The sequence below is a fragment of the Thyridium curvatum genome (assembly GCF_004353045.1).
Source record: "Thyridium curvatum strain D216 chromosome Unknown NODE_52_length_296666_cov_86.205578, whole genome shotgun sequence".
Classification (NCBI taxonomy): Eukaryota; Fungi; Ascomycota; class Sordariomycetes; order Thyridiales; family Thyridiaceae; genus Thyridium; species Thyridium curvatum.
In genome coordinates this window covers 279,083-296,666 of record NW_022156807.1, presented here as the reverse complement: position 1 = coordinate 296,666, position 17,584 = coordinate 279,083, and the positions used below count along the sequence as shown (strand labels likewise).

Here is a 17,584-nt window from a genome sequence, read left to right as displayed (position 1 = left end):
AAGCCCATCGGATTTAGGTAGTGGGATAGCCCTTCCGAGTTCCAGGGCAAGGATGTGACAAGGATACTGATTGTTAAGATTGAGGTAGCTCCTGATGAACTTCCGTCAACTATTCAGACGCCCACTTGTCTAGGTAGTCAGGCACAGGCTCGTCTGTCGGCAAGGATTTCCTCGCTCACAGCGTCGTTTGCCACAGCGTCGGTGAATCGGTGGTGCAGGGTGGAGAGCCTGATGTACTTGTACGAGTACAATAGTCATGTCTTCGAGAAAGCGGGCTCCAGTCTGTGGATCGAGTTTGCAGACCTAAATTTCGAGCCCCATGTCAGGTACCCGTCAAGCCCGTCTCCCAAGACCCCAACCTCAACGGACTGCCTGGACAATCATAGACTAGATCCCCAAACAGTCGTGTTTTTCACACCAACGGCCTCTGAGAGGCACAGCTTAAGAGACGTTCCAGCAATCGAAGCTGAAGACCCGCTGCCAAATCCACGTTCTTTCCCGCGTCGTCCTTTTCGGGACGTCCAGGGTCGATCCGCAGCGATATCAGCTGAAACCGCGAACGATCTCGCCAACTGGTGGGTTTTTTTGTCCGAGACTGGGCAGAGAGCTAACGTTACTCCGTATTCCCGATAGCCTCGAGACGGTGAGATGAGTCGCCTCGGATCTTGTCGAGAGAAACAGGACGAGCGAGTCTCCCCACGTTAGACAGGGTGCATAAAAGTCCTTGACTTCAATGTACCGATAGGCGGTGAAAGTTTGGATTCTCATCAAACATCTATTTACACCAGTGACGGAACCTCGTCATTTCGTCTCCAGCGGGGAGCACATGCCGAGTTCGCATGCTACGCTGGTACTTGTGTGCTTAATATGCCGGGGCTCGCTCATGCAGGTACGGAGTACTGGTCGGCTGACCCCTGAGTAGTTCAGGGGTGCTGGACCCATTGACACAGATTCGGTAGTGTTGGCCGCGCTGTCACCACCCCCTCGGACGACGATGCTGAAAGGGAGTGTGACAGCCGCTGTGATATTCCGAAGATTCTCTCTGCCTTTCCCACCATGCCCGAAACCGTCACCTGGCCGAACCTCTCAGATGGATGGACTTGTGGCGTCTGGGCTGGACTGGGTAACTACAGTATGTAGTCCGTACGAGGATGGTCCTTTTCTCTCATGTGCTGGAGTAGGACCTCGATTTTGGTCCAGATATACCCTATGCCTGTCCATATTCCCGGCCTCGCGGCACGACATGTCATATTTTGAGTTTCTCCAACACTTCTCCGCCCCCCATTTCCGGGAACAGATTGACATTGCGTGGAGGCAACTAACGTTACAAGTACCCTGACAAGCAATTAATAACCGATACCCAGGCCCCTTAGAGACTGCTGCAGTTGGTGACAGGCGGCACTGGGGGTTTAAGATATCATGATAGGTGAGAGCGTGTCTGTGGATACAGAAGCAAATGTGTCATATCCCCAGGTCCCCTTGCTTTTTGTTCCCCTAGCCATCCCACGAGAATTTTCGGCTCCAACGGTGCATACCACGGTCGCGGTAAGTAGTATCTACGTACGTACTTGTAGATCAATACACTTTGCTTCTTTGTGGGATTCATGGGATTCAGAAGCGAGGTAGCTAGCCCATGGGGATGAATAGACGCCACGTGTAGATGCCGCGCACCGACGAGTTGTCTCGCTTTGCTTTTTGCCCTTCCTTCTTAAGATCTCACCACCCTTAACGGTCTGACTTTGCAGCTTTCGTTGTTGTTGTTGTTGTTGTTGTTGTTGCTGGGAAGCAATGCGGTGGTGGTTCATATTCGCAAAGCCCAAGTCAAGCCTGTAAGCTCCTGACCTGCTGCGAAGGGCGAATAGGTCCGGGATTGCCTACTGCCAAACTGCGTAGTCTTGGGATGCCAGGATGGTTTAACGTTCAGGGGACTAGAGCCATGTAACTACTTGTAAGAGCACACGACCAAGGGAATGACCCCTATCTTCGTCCTGGGATTGCATCTGCCCTTTGTTTCAGACAAATAGCGGTTTTCGCAGCCTACCACGAGTAATCAGATATTCCAGGCTCAAGCGATATCATGGATTAATTTCTTGTCACTTCTCGGATTTCCCAGCGAGTCATTAGTGTCAACATGATCCTTCCCCCCCTGCTTTCGACAGGGCTCTCTGGCAAGCAAGCAAATCACTCGATGACCACTTCCGGTAAACACTGACAAACCCCGAGACTTCGTTTCGAGGAGAGGCACATAGTTTCAAGGAGTACAAGAAGCACGGAAGATGTTGAGCCTCGTCAATGATTCCCAGGATCAGATTGGACATTGCTCATTATATTGACTTTTTGTCTGGACGGTTTATCTTGAATGCCAATGGCGATGACCATCACCGCTCGCCCTATCCTTTTGCATCTTCCCCTTCCCGTCGTGGAATATTGCCTCATCTCTCTCCAAATGTCATTGGAGTGAGACCCTCTCGGCTCCATCCATTCCATTGTCATTTCGTGGTATTCGTACACTCTCGCAAGGACTGCTGACTAAACAACATCCTCACTTGCCGACTATCAGTCACTGCAGGTAAGGCGCAAGCGCTTGCTTGCTGCTATCCTGCAGACGCTGGTCGATGTAGCCCGCAATGGCACCGCCGTGTCTTGCATTCGCCTCCTTCAGGAATTGACTCACCCACTGCTGCACGTTCTCGATAGCCGGGAAATCATCCCTGGAGCCCTTCTTGCACGTGTTGAGAGGAGTGTAGCCTACACCAAATCCGATATCATCGACATCGGCCTCGGCGACGATCTCGTCTCCAGCACCGGTGGCAACCTGGGGAGGGTTCTTGAGCAAGTCGAGAAGAGCATTGCAGGTGAAACCCCAACCCTTTTGGTACTTTTGTGCAAACGCAGTCGAATCAGATAGCGTCTTGGTGTATGAGATGACACCAAGCTTGCGGTCCACCGGGCGGGCAAACTGGCCTGTAGTCTGCAGGATAATGTTGAGATAAATGGGAGTGAACACGTTCGCCTGAAGAGCCTCGGAATGCTTGATGAAGTAATCCGCGCCAAGCCCGTTTTCAACACCCTTTGCGGATACAAGATGGTAGAAGCGAACAAAGCGCGTCTTGAAGGAGTCTGAAGGGTTGGCCTGGAGCTTCGTGAAAAGGAGCTCGAGAATTTTGCCGAAGTACGCATCCAGAGATGCCGCCGGAATGGCGGCAACAATGGACTCTAGCAGGTCAAATGCATTCTGCTCGTTGCGCTTGCTTGTGATAAGTCGCTGGAAAATGCCCAAAACGGATTCGAGTTGATTCTCCGCAACAATAGCATCTCTAGCCTTAGGAACGATTGCGCAAAGGAATCGAGTGCAGCCAGGGACGTTGCCTCTAGTCTCCCAGATAGTTGGCATCAAGAGCGGCGGGATTAGCGTCTTGAAGTTCTCAGGGAGTGGGCTCGAAGGATTGCTCTCAAGGAGGGAGGAGAGGATCTGGAACACGTATGGGACGAATTCTGAAAGTTCGTTAGCAAGGTTGTCGGGACAGAAAGGCATTTCCCAGTGATAGACTTACCAGATACGTCCTCGTTGAGGATGTACGAGAACGGTTCCCAGAGGCGCGTCTCCAATTGTTGCTCCATCGTTGAACCACAATATCTGTGAGATGTTAGCAAGGAAGGGGGGGGGGGGGACTCGACGCGGTCTAGAACTTGCCTGGTAAGGGCTCCGATAGCCTCAAAGTGATAGTAGTAGAATCGAGGGTTGCTCGGGTTGGCCTTGATGATGTTGGTGATGGTGATGAGATGGTTGAGGACTCCATCCACAATGGGAGCAACGCCCTCTTTGAGCACAATGAGAACACGCATGATACAGCGCATCAAGAACTCGTTCTCTTGCAGCTTTGCGGGGCTTGGGTCCTTCTCCACGAGGCTGAACAAGTGGTCGAGCAAGTCCTTGGCGAACGGTTCGATATCTGCCCGAGCGAACAGGTGCTCGCCGTCATCGTTTGTCAAGTACAGCACACGCTCCACAGCGATAGCCGCATAAGTGTAGACGACATAGTTGGTAGATGCCATGTTCTGAATCAATGGCTGGAATGCAGCTTGCCACTGGTCCTTGGTCAACTGGCTTCGAAAATTGTGCAGATATTTGATGGCGTCAACCTTGGAGATGGGCTCGACATCTCCGGCTGCCATGAGATCCGAAGCGACATGCTTCTGGAAGAAGTCAACCACGTCGACATACTGGTTGACAGTCTTCACTCCTTGTGCGGCGGTCACGATACCCTTGGCGGCGATGGCCAGGAAGAGATAAATAGCGGTATCCTTGGCCTTCCAGTCGGCCTTGCCGAGGGTGAGATAGTGGTCGATATACTTGAAGACCACCTGGGTCACGAGCATCTCGAACTTCTCGAGCAGCTTTCTCAGGAAGTCGGTTGCAGCTCTCCGCCTGGAATCCGTGTCAGAACCCTCCAAATCGCGCCGGATAAACTCGATCGGTTCGTCCTCAAACATCTCGATGTCCGACTCCCGAAGCTGCACGTTTGGCAGGATGACCTTCTCAACAATCTGTCCCAAAACGTTCTCGTTGTTGAAGTTCTCTGCGTGTCTCGAAGAAGAGGCAACAGCAGTGAGGAATTGGAGCGCGCGGCTGACCAGAAGATCATATCTCTTTCCAGGGCCGGTTGTGGAGAGCAGATTCCAGACAGTGGTTATGAATTGCTCGGTGTAGGGGCCAAAATCCTCGTCGTACTTGGTCGTGTAAAGCTGAAGCGCCTCACAAATGTCCGCCTTCACAACCTCAATGATCGTGGCCTCCTCGTCGTCGTCACCAAGTATGGGGTTTGTGTACGAGAGATATTTCTGCAAAAGACCAGTGATTGGCTGCAGGTGTGATTCGACAATGGGCGGCATGTCTTGTGATGAGAGGTCGTAGAAGAGCTTGATCAGGAGGCTCATGGTCTCGAACCAGCCTTTCAAGGCCACAGCGTTGTCCTTGTTCGCTTCAATTTGAGCATCGGCGACCTACAACAGACAGTGATTAGCAGGGCAGAGAAATGAAGCCGCATTCCGGGTAGCCTCACAGTAAGCATCTTGACGTATGGTTCGCCAAACACTGCCAGCACGTTGTTGATCTCTTCAAAGAGCTCGTTCGACCGGAATAGTGGTCTCCATCGAACGAAGATTGAGTGTGCAACCTCAAGGACGCCGTTCGTCACCTTGTAGTCTGTCTGGGATAGCCTCCCCACCAAGTCCTGGAATTTGGTCAGCGATATGTGATCCGTGTGGCACTCTGAGCCCATCAACGTACCGAAACGAGCGTGTTCCACCTGTCCCAGAAGTCGGAATCAGCGATTATGCTGATGGCTTCGCCCAGCTGAGTCTGGATGTTCGAAGGCGAGGAGATCATCAGACCGACAAGCTCTTGCTTGATGGTGGCGACCTCATCCTCGGGCAACTTGTACTTGCCATCTTCGTCCTAGAAGCCAGTCTGTCAGGTATACTGGCACCCTAATGCGCGAACCGACTCGCAACATACCACATAGTTGAGTCGGATGAAGTTCTTGAAGCAGAGAGAGGCTGCGAGCCGCGTCTTGACTGGTAGTGGCTCGGAGGCAACGATCTGGAGAAGGATTAGGGAAAATTGCGGTTTCTTCTCCTCTTGCCGGAGGGCAGCCTCGGCTAAGTGGAAGTCGTGAGTTAGCCACTAGTGGTGCGGAAACAGGAGACTTTGGACAGGCGGCGGGCGATGCTTACCTTTGCGGTGCTGTTGCGGATCGAGCGTCGCATCGAGTAGCTGTGCTATTTGACCAATCTGAACGGCCATGATGTGATCCAGGGGGGGCTCTCAGCCTTGGTATTTCCGCAGGTGAGAAGGTTCAAGTATTTTTCAGATCTCATTCAAGAGATGCGGCGGTTGACAGGCAGAAATAGACAGGAGCAGGTCCTGTGGCGGTGATGCAAGTTTTTGGTGGTGCCTAAGAAAACAAAGCAGCTTCGTTGGCTAGGTGCCGCAGCGGGATGGGGGGGCAAGCTTGCTTGGCTTGTAGTGGGGCAAACTGGCAATGAGGCCTGTGCTTCTGCTGGCAAAGTGATGGAAAGCTCTCAAAAGGGCCGTGCACCTCGATTTGCTAACCCAGCTCCAGGGGAAGAGCTAAACTCACACGGATAGTTGTTCCTGCGCTCTGTTTGACTGTGGAAACATTCATTCGTTACAAGAAGCAGTAGTCATCAGTCGCAGTACCCCTAAGATGGTCTGCGTGTGAACAAAACGGCCGGAGTAGATGTAACAGAATTCGATTACGCAAAATGCTTACTCGAAGCTTTTATTCAGATGTTCAGACCTTTCGAAGCCTTTTTTATGGGACGGGAGCTTGCTTGGATCGAGTACTTGTATGTAATAGTACGGCTTCGTGACATCATGCTGAAGCAAAGTAGGTACCTACCTACCTAGCTGAGAACAAGAGATACATACCTAGGTCGTCTGGAGACTGAATGCTGAAATTGGCAGCACTCAAGTAGCCCATCGAAATTGATCGCCTGTTTCTCAACTCCTCTGGAAGCTGTGTTTCAAACCGAAACTCTGAAAAAGAAAACAAAAGCATAGTGACCGACCGTATTGAACTAACCACTCTTGAAGGCTTGGCAGCTTCATCAAACCTCAGAGTTGAGGGGCCACATGCAAGACGTAGGGCTCGTCCAGATCAAATAAACTGCGTCGGGAAGTAGATTTAATGGCTATCAGACAAAACACAGGAGTCGGATCAAAATGATACGTACAGTTTGATTGATGCCGCCTCTGAACTTGTCAGAATCCCTGGTGATATCAGAGCGCAGCTATTGACTCAGTAGCGGGAGATGGTGCGAGAAAGAGACCCTGGCAGCCTCTCACGGGACTCCACCCACCTGAACGCCGCCTATCGCACTTGGCCTTAGCACTGCAGCTACCCCGTCTCCCCGTCTGCCCGTACCTGATGTGCATGTACGATTCGTGCTTTTTAGTAGAGATGATGGACTCCAGCAGATAGATGACGGGATCTATCAGACAACTCTTGCCAGACGGCTGTCTCCGTTCAACTTCGAGCCGACCTCTCTCCCCCCCCTAAACGCAACTGCGGCTACTCGACGACTCGAGTCGTGGATTCAACACCAGTGTAGCACTGGCCACCTGCTGTCGATCATTTGCACCCTATCCAGCACAGGCTTTGATCGTCATTTCATGGATCCCTGTCCATTTCCTTGCCTGGACCAACTTACGAGACCGTGGTCGTTGCCATCCTAGTCTGGCGTGGCCAAATCCTTTTTGGACTGGGGATGAACCCTGGTGCTGCTGACGTTTGGAGAAATCAAGGATTGCCTTTTTGACGACTCCCCTCCAAGCTGGTCGCTCTTTTCCACCCCCCTCGGCCGACTGCTGGCGAGTCTCGTGTCTTCTGTATCGAGCTTCCCGCTGTCTTATCGCATCGTTCAGACTGGGTATCTATCTATCTCTACACGGCTGTTGATGGGAGTTCCTCCTGTCTTCCCTCAACGGATGACCGTGGCCCACGACATATGCGAGTAGTTGTCTGCATGTAAGTCCTCGAAACACGGATTCTGAGTCCCTGATCGTGCTTCTGTGGTCACCCTTGTACCCCGAGGCGCCTGCTTACAGTCTTCCTTCTCACAGTCCCGCCAGGGCCGCAGGTCCCTGACAGCGACGAGCCTATGTCACCTGGCTCAGGAGATGGGTCCCAACTGCCTGAGGCCCGGAGCGTTGGAGGGCTCGCCAGCGTCTTCAAGGGGCTGACGAGCTCCAAATCGTCCAAAACAGGCCAACCCGCGCCCGCCTCGTCCTCCATTCCGACCACCCAGCTATCCTCCGACCACATCGATGCTACCTTGCCGAATCCGAACCCTCGAGGGCTGCCGCCGAATCACACAGAAACCTTCGAGAAGTTGAAGAATGGATCGCTCTATGAGCGTGTCGCAGCTGCCAACACACTACGCTACGCCATTGCAGACTACCCTTTGAGCCCTGTCCTTGATATCTGGTACGCAGGAAAGGACCTTATACAACGCGATAACCCGCCCAATGTCCGGGTGGCGGGATGGGAACTCTTGTCAGAATGCGTCAACCACCGTTTATCGACAGATCTTGAACGGCGGGAATTCTTCCAGACGTTGTCTGCCCCGGCCGACCCCGACGACTTCCATCTGCAACTGGCCGCTATCGTGGACCTCACAAAGCACGGGCGTGATCTCTCTGGCTTCGACTACGACGTAATACCGCTGCTCACTCGCTGGCTTCGGGACACCTACCGAGCGGTCAAATCCGCGCGAAAACACGCGCCACGCCCGCCCAAGGGGTCCAAGGGCAAGGCGCCTTTGTCGGGCGAAGATAAGAACTTTTCTCAGCTTTTCTCGTTCATTCTTGATGTTATCAAGTTCAACTTCAAGGTGGCCGATGATCAAGCTGTTGGAGGTCTGATCGATGTGCTCTTGGAGATCTGCATGAGCACCAATTCTGAAGAGGATCTGAGAGCCTGCATAGATGTCACCAACGCTATCATTACGTTCGGCTCCATTCCTGCGGAGAACCTCAGTCGCTGCGTCAAGGTTCTGAGTTCCATCTACTGTCTCGTTCAAAGTTTGCAGAAAGACTCATGGCATGCCATGGCGAACCTTTGCAAATCTCACCACGGCCAAACAACGGTCCAGATATTACTCAATGTCCTTCGCCGCTACCCTCTTGAGGGCACGGACCTGAAGGAAGCAAACAGGGAGGTTAGGGGAGCTCTATCTGCTTTGCAAAAGCTTGTGGCCAAGAATGCCGGAAAGGGGTATCCTCAGGTTCCCCTCGCGCTGCTCATCGATGGTCTTGTCAACGTGGTGGAACAAACATCATCACAAAGGATAGTGAATGAGGCTCTCAAGCTTGTCAACTCATTGTTTGACGACGGCGACCGCAAAATCCACCCCGCCTTAGTCGAGGAGGACTGGTCTACAATCTTCGGCGTGGCAGCAACTTGCGCGAGAAAGGCAGGTTTTACACCTCCTGGTGATGCCGAGAGCGTGCGGTCTCATGGCTCGCTCGGAAAGGATGACGCTGAGAAGGGGGAAGAACCTGCGGGCTCAGAGCTTCGAAGACTCGCCATAAGGTTGGAAGAAATTTTGAAGGAGCGGCGATCGGACCTTATCCAGAGGCAGGATTGCATCAACTTTTTCGCCAAGATCCACCAAAACCTCCAAGACTCTGCGGTCGGTCTCGTCCTGGATTACTTCAAAGAATTTCGTTGTTGTTTCCCTTCCGACCTGCATTGGGAGGAGAACCTCAGACTCGTTCTAGACTCTTTCTTCCTCAATCGCCAACGCTCAACGCTGACCCGGTTGCGAGCACTGGAGATTGTCACCGAGGTTTACGGCATGTTGGAACTCGTAGAAGACGCAGTCGACGCCCATCATGTTCCCGACCTGGTTAGGACTCTCCTTGCTGGCATCGGAGAAGAAACTGATACCCTTCTTTTGCAAGATACTGTGTCATTCCTGGTATCAGTTGCGACGTCCGCAGACACGGAACTGTTCGATTTCATCTTTGACACTCTCAAGGGGATCGTCGCTAATGACCGGCTCTCCTCTGCGATGTCCTCGCCAGTTGCGTCTGGTCCAGCCAGGTCTGCAGATCGGCCAGGCTATTTCGCCAACCAAAGTCCCTCCAATGTCGTCACGCGCGGCTATGTTCAAATATTCATGAAAACCATGAACATCGATGTCAGAAAGGCCATCAAGTCTTTCAACTCGCTTGTTCACATTGCAAGATCCAATAGCTGCGAAAGCGATGCTCGTCTTACCGCCATGAGACTTCTCTTTCGCCTTAGAGCGGACTATGCGAATAGGATATTCATCACGTCGGACGTGGAATCCGAGGGACTTGCCAATACACTCTATCGCACAGAGGGTTCGCTCGCGCGGAAACTCGCTGACGATGCAGCACACACGGTTCGATCGACGCGATCTGAGCAGGGACCGCCTTCACGCACGTCAAGGGGAACATCCTTTGGCCAAGGACAAGCCCCGGAAAGATTGCTACCAATTCGGTCCGCGAGCACGGCCAAGGCTCCAACCCCCAGATACCAGCAACTTTGGGCCGTACCGGACGCGGATGCTCTTCCCGAGCAGCCCACGCTTTCAGCCAGTCCTGTCCTCTTCTCCCATTTCGACCATGCTACTGTTACCGATGGATTTGACTTTGAGCAGTCCAAACGGTCCTTGGGCATGGCGACATGGCTAGAAGCGGTGACAAGTCTATTCTACAATGGGTGTGGAGGAGACTGGGAAGTCTACAGCTTCATCCTCGTGCACTTGCCCTCACAGCTGAGCAACCATGCGATCTTCCGGGATGCTATCGCACAAGTCCAGGACATCCGGAAGCTCTTGTGTGAGCAGATTCGAACGAATACCTTTGTGGAGCCGCCGAGCTCTTCCGGGTTGCGCCGGCCGGAAATCTTGATCTGTCTCTACCACACGTTGACCATGATTCTCAGCTATCATGAGCACTTCCACAAGAGTGACGAGGACGAGATCGTCCGCACCTTCATGCAAGGCATTGGAGACAAGACAGCGGTGGCCTGTATCCATGCACTCTCGATGTGTTGCCACGAAGTGCCGTTGTCCACGAGCAAATGTCTTGTGACAATCCTGCAAAAGATGTCGCAGATCATCACTCGTCCAGCTGTGGCCATGCATATCTTGGAATTCCTAGTGGGACTAAGCCGTTTGCCAAAGCTGTACTCAAACTTCCGCGAGGATGAGTATCGAATCGTTTTTGGTATATCTTTCGGCTACCTGCGCACAGTCCGAGACGGTAGGCGAGGTTCTCGTGCCAGTCATCCGAGTGAGCCGTTGGCAGTAGGAGCCGAGCCGGCTGGGCGACCGAGCGCATCAGACGACCTCCCTCAGTATGTCTATGCCTTAGCATATCATGTCATCACCTTCTGGTTCATTGCCCTCAAGTTACCAGATCGTGTGAACCAGGTCGGCTGGATTGCAAGTAGGCTATTCACCGACAACGATGGGCGACAGATCAGTGATGAGCAAGCACAGACTACTCTCGACTTTATGCAGCGGATTGCGTTCAGTGATGCAGATGATTCGATCGAGGATCCTCTATTCACTGAACAGAATTTCGGCAAGATTTCCGAAAAAAGGTGGCTGGTTGGCCACAGTATCGTCACTATCAAGCAAGCGGCAGAAGCTGGATGGGCTCAGATTACCAAACGACAACCCTCGGGAACATCCTCTTATACCATTCGCGAGAGCTTTCGCCCTCCTCCAGCTCACCAGTCGAACCTCCCCAGCGATACCGCGATTGAGGCTCAACAATTGTTCAGCAACACGGTTCTCCCCAGCCATCTCCTGGTGCAACTGCTTTCTTCGACCCCGCAGGCCAATGATTCGACACTCCGACCAATACCTTTACCCGATGACGAGATAGTGGGACGGGCCATCAGAACGTTTGACAGGATCTCCACCGTTGACGGTCACAAAGTGGGTGTTGTCTACATCGGCGAAGGGCAAACGGAGGAGACGGCAATTCTCAGCAATGTGTCCGGTAGCAGTGACTACGTCGAGTTCCTCAACGGGCTGGGCACTTTGGTCAAGCTGAAGGGCGCAACATTCAACACCCAAGGTCTTGACCGGGAGCACGACACCGATGGGCAATTTACTTTCGCCTGGCGGGATCGAGTGACCGAGCTCGTGTTTCACGTTACGACGCAAATGCCTACCAACTTGGATCATGACCCGCTGTGCATCAACAAGAAGAAGCACATTGGAAATGACTTTGTCAATATCATGTTTAACGACTCGGGACTGCCTTTCCGTTTCGATACCTTCCCGTCCGAGTTCAATTATGTCAACATCGTCATCACGCCTGAGTCGAGGGCCTCCTTTGTTGCCAGCAGGGAACAGAGTGGCGCGGCCGAAGAGGGGGGATCCGCTACCGAGACCAAGAAGGAGCTCTCGTCATTCTTCAGAGTGCAAGTCATGAGCAAACCAGGCTTCCCTGAGATCTCGCCTGCCGCTGAAACAAAGATGGTCAGCTTGAAAGCATTGCCCGGGTTTGTGCGGCTTCTTGCGCTCAGCGCATCAGTGTTCTCGCTGGTCTGGGCCAACCGCGAAGGGGGTGACAATGTCTCGTCGTGGCGCAACCGTCTACGTGAGATCAACAGACTGCGCGATCGTTATGGACCCAAGACGCCGTCTCAGGGCACGACGTCCCCGCCGTCGACATCGATGGGTGGCCCGAACGCGGCTTCCATGTCGATGTCGCATCACCCCCAGCAATTCCAGCAGCAGCAGGCGATGCAGCAGTCTCAGTCACAAACGCTTCACGTCAGCGACAACTCGCGCCCTCCGAGCAGCGTCAGAGACAGCTTCAGTAGCCTCCGGAGATCCTCGGTTGCCACCTTCTTCACCACCACGAGCGAGCAGACGAGCCACCGGTCGTCGACGCTGTCTACGGCGCCGACGGACAACACGGAGATCATGCAGACAAACGGGGCCGACTCCATCGTCGACTCGCTGGATTTCTCTAAATGGGCCTGAGCGCTATGCTAGGGGAGCTTTTGTCTCCCTGTACGAGTTGATATGACTTTTTTACGGAACGTAAGGTAGAATGCTGGCCAAAAAGGACACCTCAAAACGGGAGAGTTATGAACAGGGGCATGTCCATGAAGTTCGGGGGGTGTGCGGAAACGGAGGGTGATCTTCCAAGGTTTCTCTGTCTGAATAGGCGTTTCCTCTCACTATTACTTATTGCTTCGGGCTGTTTCGGTATACCACAAAAAGCTTGTTCACTTGTTTTTCTTCTTGTAATCTTCATTCGCCTTTATTTCCCATGTCTATATTATACATTGGCTAAAGGTAGCTTAGCTCAGCTCCAAATACGACGTCCAGTCGGACAGTCTTTGAAGTGGATGGAGCCGCCTTGTTTTTGCCGCTTGTGTTTTACCCCAGTGCCTTGAAGTTCTGCCCGTTGCATTGCTTGATCTTGATCTCTGTCCTTGCCGTTTCTTGCTCGCTGGCTCGGCACATCCCGCGCAACGTAGTAACAGGAGGAGCGGGATGCATGCAACAGAGGTACGTCAGATTTGTCCAAGCGCTGTCAAACCAGGTGGAAATTCGTGGAGACCGAAGCGACAGGCGGATATCCGATGGTCGAAAGCAGGGGGCAGGGAGGTTTAGTTACCCATGTGGGTGTGTTGCGAGCCGTGGGGTTGAGATGCCTTCTCCCTCCCCGCTGCCCGCCCACTGTAGTAACGAGCTCGCACGACACGGAGCAAGGTTGGGAGAGCAGCTTTCCCATGCTGACATGTGGTGTCCCTCCCTGGTCAGGTGCGGCAGGGGCAAATACTAAGCACTAACTGTTGCTGATGGGAGTGATAGCTTACTACGGACGGTGGCACATGAAGACCAAACTCTTCAACTCTCGGGCACCAGAGTTGAGGTCTGAGAAAGCCTGCCCCCCCTTTTTTGTGTGTGTCTTGTCAACATGAAAGAATCGCTGCCAAGTGCATGCGCTTCCCGGCCCCTCCGAGCATGCGAGGACAGCGCAGAAAGATATCCGAACGAATCGTAGTCTGGCAAAGGAGTGGACGTTGAACCAGCCATCGCACCCTGGTGGTGGCGAGAGGGGTGGGTGGGACTCGTGCCGCACAGATGCGCTTGTGCCAGCAATGTGTAACACTGCGGCGCAGGATCGGATGCCTCTCTTGCGTGTGATTCATTCTATTTTACTTTCTTTTTTCCTTCCTGCCCTTGAGGCCCCTCGTGCGTTTTCGGGTACTCAGGCCTTTTCGAAGAAGCCTTCGAGGAAGCACTGATCGATCCCTTCCCGCTCGCCCCGGCGCGTGCCGCCTCGGGGGGCGGCCTTGATGCGGACCGGGATTAACACGAGCGTCCCTTTGGATGCTACGTCGTGGTGGGCAAAATTATCAGATAGATGAAGGGGGCAGGTTTGGGCATAGGCAAATCAGTGTGTATGTATGGTATGTATGGTATGTATGCATGTGCGCATGGAGCGTCGTAGTGTCTCGTCTATCATGTCCATGGGGCCGGCCTCTGCAACCCGAGTCGAGTGCCTACCAGCGCACGCGGTTGTCAGTGCGCCCACACCTGCGTCCCCTTGGCGTGTAAGTCATCAGAGGGAGATTTCGACAAAGTGTGGGTTACACAGCGTCAGGTATGACTGGCCTGATACCCGTGACGCATCACAACACAGTCCGTTGTTTTCCCCTCAACCGTGTGCAGCCAGACCTTTTGCTGAATGATACGCCGGACAAGGGCAGTTTCGAAAATGTGAGAGCTCGTTTTTCTTTTCACTTGGTCCATAAGTGCCCGAAGTGATGTGGCTGGCTGGACAAAATACGTTGCCTTGTCGATTTGACCACGGTGGCGCGCCGTAGGAGCATTGAAGTCCATTGGATTGCGTTTCGTCTCCCCTTGATAGATAGCAAAACATTGGTAGTCGACAGGTTTGGGTTCGACGAAAAGACGAACCCCGTCTGCCCCCAGTAGCAAATCCTCCCTCATGCTCTTCTCGAAGGAACCATTTGGCGATAGTGTAAAAGCAGATTGCACGTTCGTTATCCAGCCCCGTTCACTCTCCATTTGCGACGCAGTTGTCCGATGTGTTGCCGCAGAAGTAATGACCCATTGGGCATCAGAAGTATGCCAACTCCAAAAGTCGCTCAATTATGCTGCTCAATATGCTTTGAATATCATAGCTCGAGTCGAGAAACTCGGCCTTGACACCAGACGAATATTCATAAGTCGTTTCACACATCACGCCATACATCTCTATATCTCGCCCACTTGCGGAAGCCTGAGAGCATGTCAGTATTCATCTGGGGATGAATTACACAACCATAGCAAAGAAAACAGAGCATTAAGCATACCCAGAGACTGGAAGCCTTCTTGGCCTCCTTTTACTGCATCCAGAAACATTCTCTCCATGCCCTGACTTCGAAGCACCTGCACACAGGCGTCCAGAAGCCGAATTATAACAGAATCACGCGTAGTAAATCGAAGCATGTCGTCTTGGAAATAAATAATCAGCCAAAGGTGAACAAGCGCGTGTGGAGCTTTCGATATACGCACCTAGAATGCAAATACATGTCACGCCGCCAACGTTGCCGGGTATCGTTCCAGCCCAGATCAGATCATCGGCGATGGGGCTCCCACGGTTGGGAATGTAGGTGATCGCCGTAGACACAATCTTGTCGTCCTCCAGGCCGAGGATGACTTCGCTTATGTGCATGGTGCCGTCCAGGTGGCTGTACTGATCGTACCAGCCCATGTTGTCCCTGCGCACCGACTCCCTCGCCACTATCTGGAGAACCTTGCTGTACTCGTGAATCTCGCAGGATCTGAACGTCAGTCTAGACGACGAGAACTCGCTCATGGGCCTGTCGTCAAAGTCTAGAAGCCAATCGCACACTTCCTGACCGGTTCCCGGCCCTTGCTCGTCTACCCTCCAGCCCCGGCGCCGGAACCAGTCCTCCGAGGTAAATTCCATAGGCACGCCGTACAGGAGCCGAGGGAATGCGCTGCCGAGCTGGAGTCGGCAGACCCCTCGTATCCTGGAAAGTTGGCGCAGCGCGTGGTCGTGCAGGCTCAGCCCGATTCCCCTCCGCCGATAAGAAGGTTTGACAATAATGGCGGCTAGCGACCCCAGGAGCCTCGAGTCCTGATCGTCCATGAACGTCGTGTACGTCGCGCAGAACCCCAGGAGCTCCTTGGTGCGCTCCTCACGCACCACGTAGTGCATCGCATAGCCGTCCCGTTGCAGCAAGGACTGCAGGCGGAAGCGATCCAGGCGGAAGGAGTCTGGTAGGCACTGACACCAGAGCTCCAGGACCGTCGCCAGGTCCCTGCCGACATCCCATATCTCGACCCCCCACTTCCGCGGCGCGAAGCTAGCGATCTGCTGGATACTAGCAGGAGGAGGTGCCGTTATCGCTGGTGAGACATGCCGCCTAAAGAGCAGCTCTGCCGCCGCCTCGAGCTCCTTGCGACGAAAGCCGGGTATCTCGATGACGGTGGGATACCGGTCGTCCCCTCCATCGAGCAACTCAGGCAACCTGCAGCAGGCCAGGATGATATGGGGCCGGGGCTCACTGATGGCCCGAGTCACTTCCGACAGCTCGAGCTGGGAAGGCTGGCCCGGCCTCGGCGGTCCAGAGACGACGAAGATGACGGCTCTCGCAAAGTTGATGTGAGTTGCGTGGTACGGGGTGATCTTATCACGGGCGTTGTACGGGACGTGGCGGATCCAAGGGTGATATTTTGCCAGTGCTCTGCCAAAGATCTCGAAGGGGTCAGAAGGAGGGCCACCACTGGGCTCCTGAGGCGCGACCACCGGGGTGAAGATGTACAAGAGGTCGCCTTCCGAGAGCACCCGCGAGAGAGGTATACACGACTGCGTGTCCCGGACGAGGACCGCGGCTGGCTCCGTTGGATGGCTGGACCCAGGAGATCCAGCACAAGCATACGCGCTCTGCATAGCCGAGTACTATACTAGCAACATGGCCCTTCTACAGCAGAGGAAGCTGGTATGCTGAGCGACTTGAAGACTCAAGCATGTGCGGCGGCTGTCGTCGCGGGTTTCATAAGTGGGTTTGAAAGTCGTAGCTGAGCGGTCAACCAGCTAGCATTGCGTGGCCCCGGGGACCTGCTCATATGGCCACTGGCTAATCCGATCAAGCTTGCGAGCGACGCCTCCCAGGGTGTCTTTCGGACTGGATTCTCAACAGGAGATTCACCAGAGGATACCATGAAGTGGGACAGCAGTGGTGAGCGAACTAGCTCAGAGGACCTTTCGTGTAAGTGCCAAGTGGATGCCACGCTCGAGAGCTCTAGTGGCCGGCGGCGGGGATCTCACAACAACAAGGAAGCGTGGATACCATAAACCTGAAAGTCTTGGGTCACAGAATGCTGCGCAAAAAAATCAGGCTGAATGGCATCGGCGACAACGGGCGGTTTGAGAAGGAGGAAGGGAAGGAAGCGAGGCAATTTGGCAGGCCAGCGAGACCTTTGTGAGTCCCGGCCGCAGACGGACCCGGAAATTCGTGAGAATGAAGCAAAGCAAGATGAGGTGAGTATTGCGGCCTTGATTTGCGTCCAGCGAGAGATGATAATATTGTATGAGCACTGACTGGGCCAGGCGACCTTCTTTTTTGGGCCAGGGTACCAGCACCGACGCGAGACCGCCGCCGCATCGCCTTGGTGGGAAGGGGAATAGTGAGCCGGGTTAGGTGATGGACAGTGGGCCTCTCTCTGCAAATACGATCTGGTTAGTTATTCCTGGTCATAACAGCAGGAGGCCCTGTTATTACTGCTGCATCAGCAAGCAACCGCACACACCGCACCGCACCGCACCGCAAGCCCCGTAACGAGAGGCACAGTATGGAAGTCGGTACCCATCGAAGCCGGCCGCAACAAGTTACAGTGCGATCAAGGGGGACGACAGCCCTCCAGAGAGAACAGGTATTCATCTGTGCAGAGCTCCGGCCTCAGACCGCCCCAAATTCCCACCCCATTGTGGTGTGTGTGTGCATGCGAGATC

At 53.7% G+C, this 17,584-nt stretch overlaps 3 protein-coding genes across 3 annotated transcripts; 1 reads left to right on the top strand and 2 right to left on the bottom strand.

Moving 5' to 3' along the window:
• Positions 1–2,560: 2,560 nt before the first annotated feature.
• E0L32_008176 (uncharacterized protein) lies at positions 2,561–5,806 on the bottom strand (the record flags this gene model as incomplete). Its single annotated transcript, XM_031143001.1, has 6 exons — positions 2,561–3,495; positions 3,555–5,004; positions 5,064–5,234; positions 5,291–5,458; positions 5,519–5,661; positions 5,737–5,806. The coding sequence occupies 6 exons, from the start codon at positions 5,804–5,806 to the stop codon at positions 2,561–2,563; spliced, it is 2,937 nt and encodes a 978-aa protein (XP_030992681.1).
• A 1,880-nt stretch (positions 5,807–7,686) lies between these two features.
• E0L32_008175 (uncharacterized protein) lies at positions 7,687–12,564 on the top strand (the record flags this gene model as incomplete). Its single annotated transcript, XM_031143000.1, has 1 exon — positions 7,687–12,564. One exon carries the CDS (start codon positions 7,687–7,689, stop codon positions 12,562–12,564), a length of 4,878 nt encoding a protein of 1,625 aa, XP_030992680.1.
• A 2,231-nt stretch (positions 12,565–14,795) lies between these two features.
• On the bottom strand, positions 14,796–16,522 carry E0L32_008174 (uncharacterized protein; the record flags this gene model as incomplete). Its single annotated transcript, XM_031142999.1, has 3 exons — positions 14,796–14,842; positions 14,916–15,056; positions 15,118–16,522. 3 exons carry the CDS (start codon positions 16,520–16,522, stop codon positions 14,796–14,798), a joined length of 1,593 nt encoding a protein of 530 aa, XP_030992679.1.
• Positions 16,523–17,584: the final 1,062 nt, after the last annotated feature.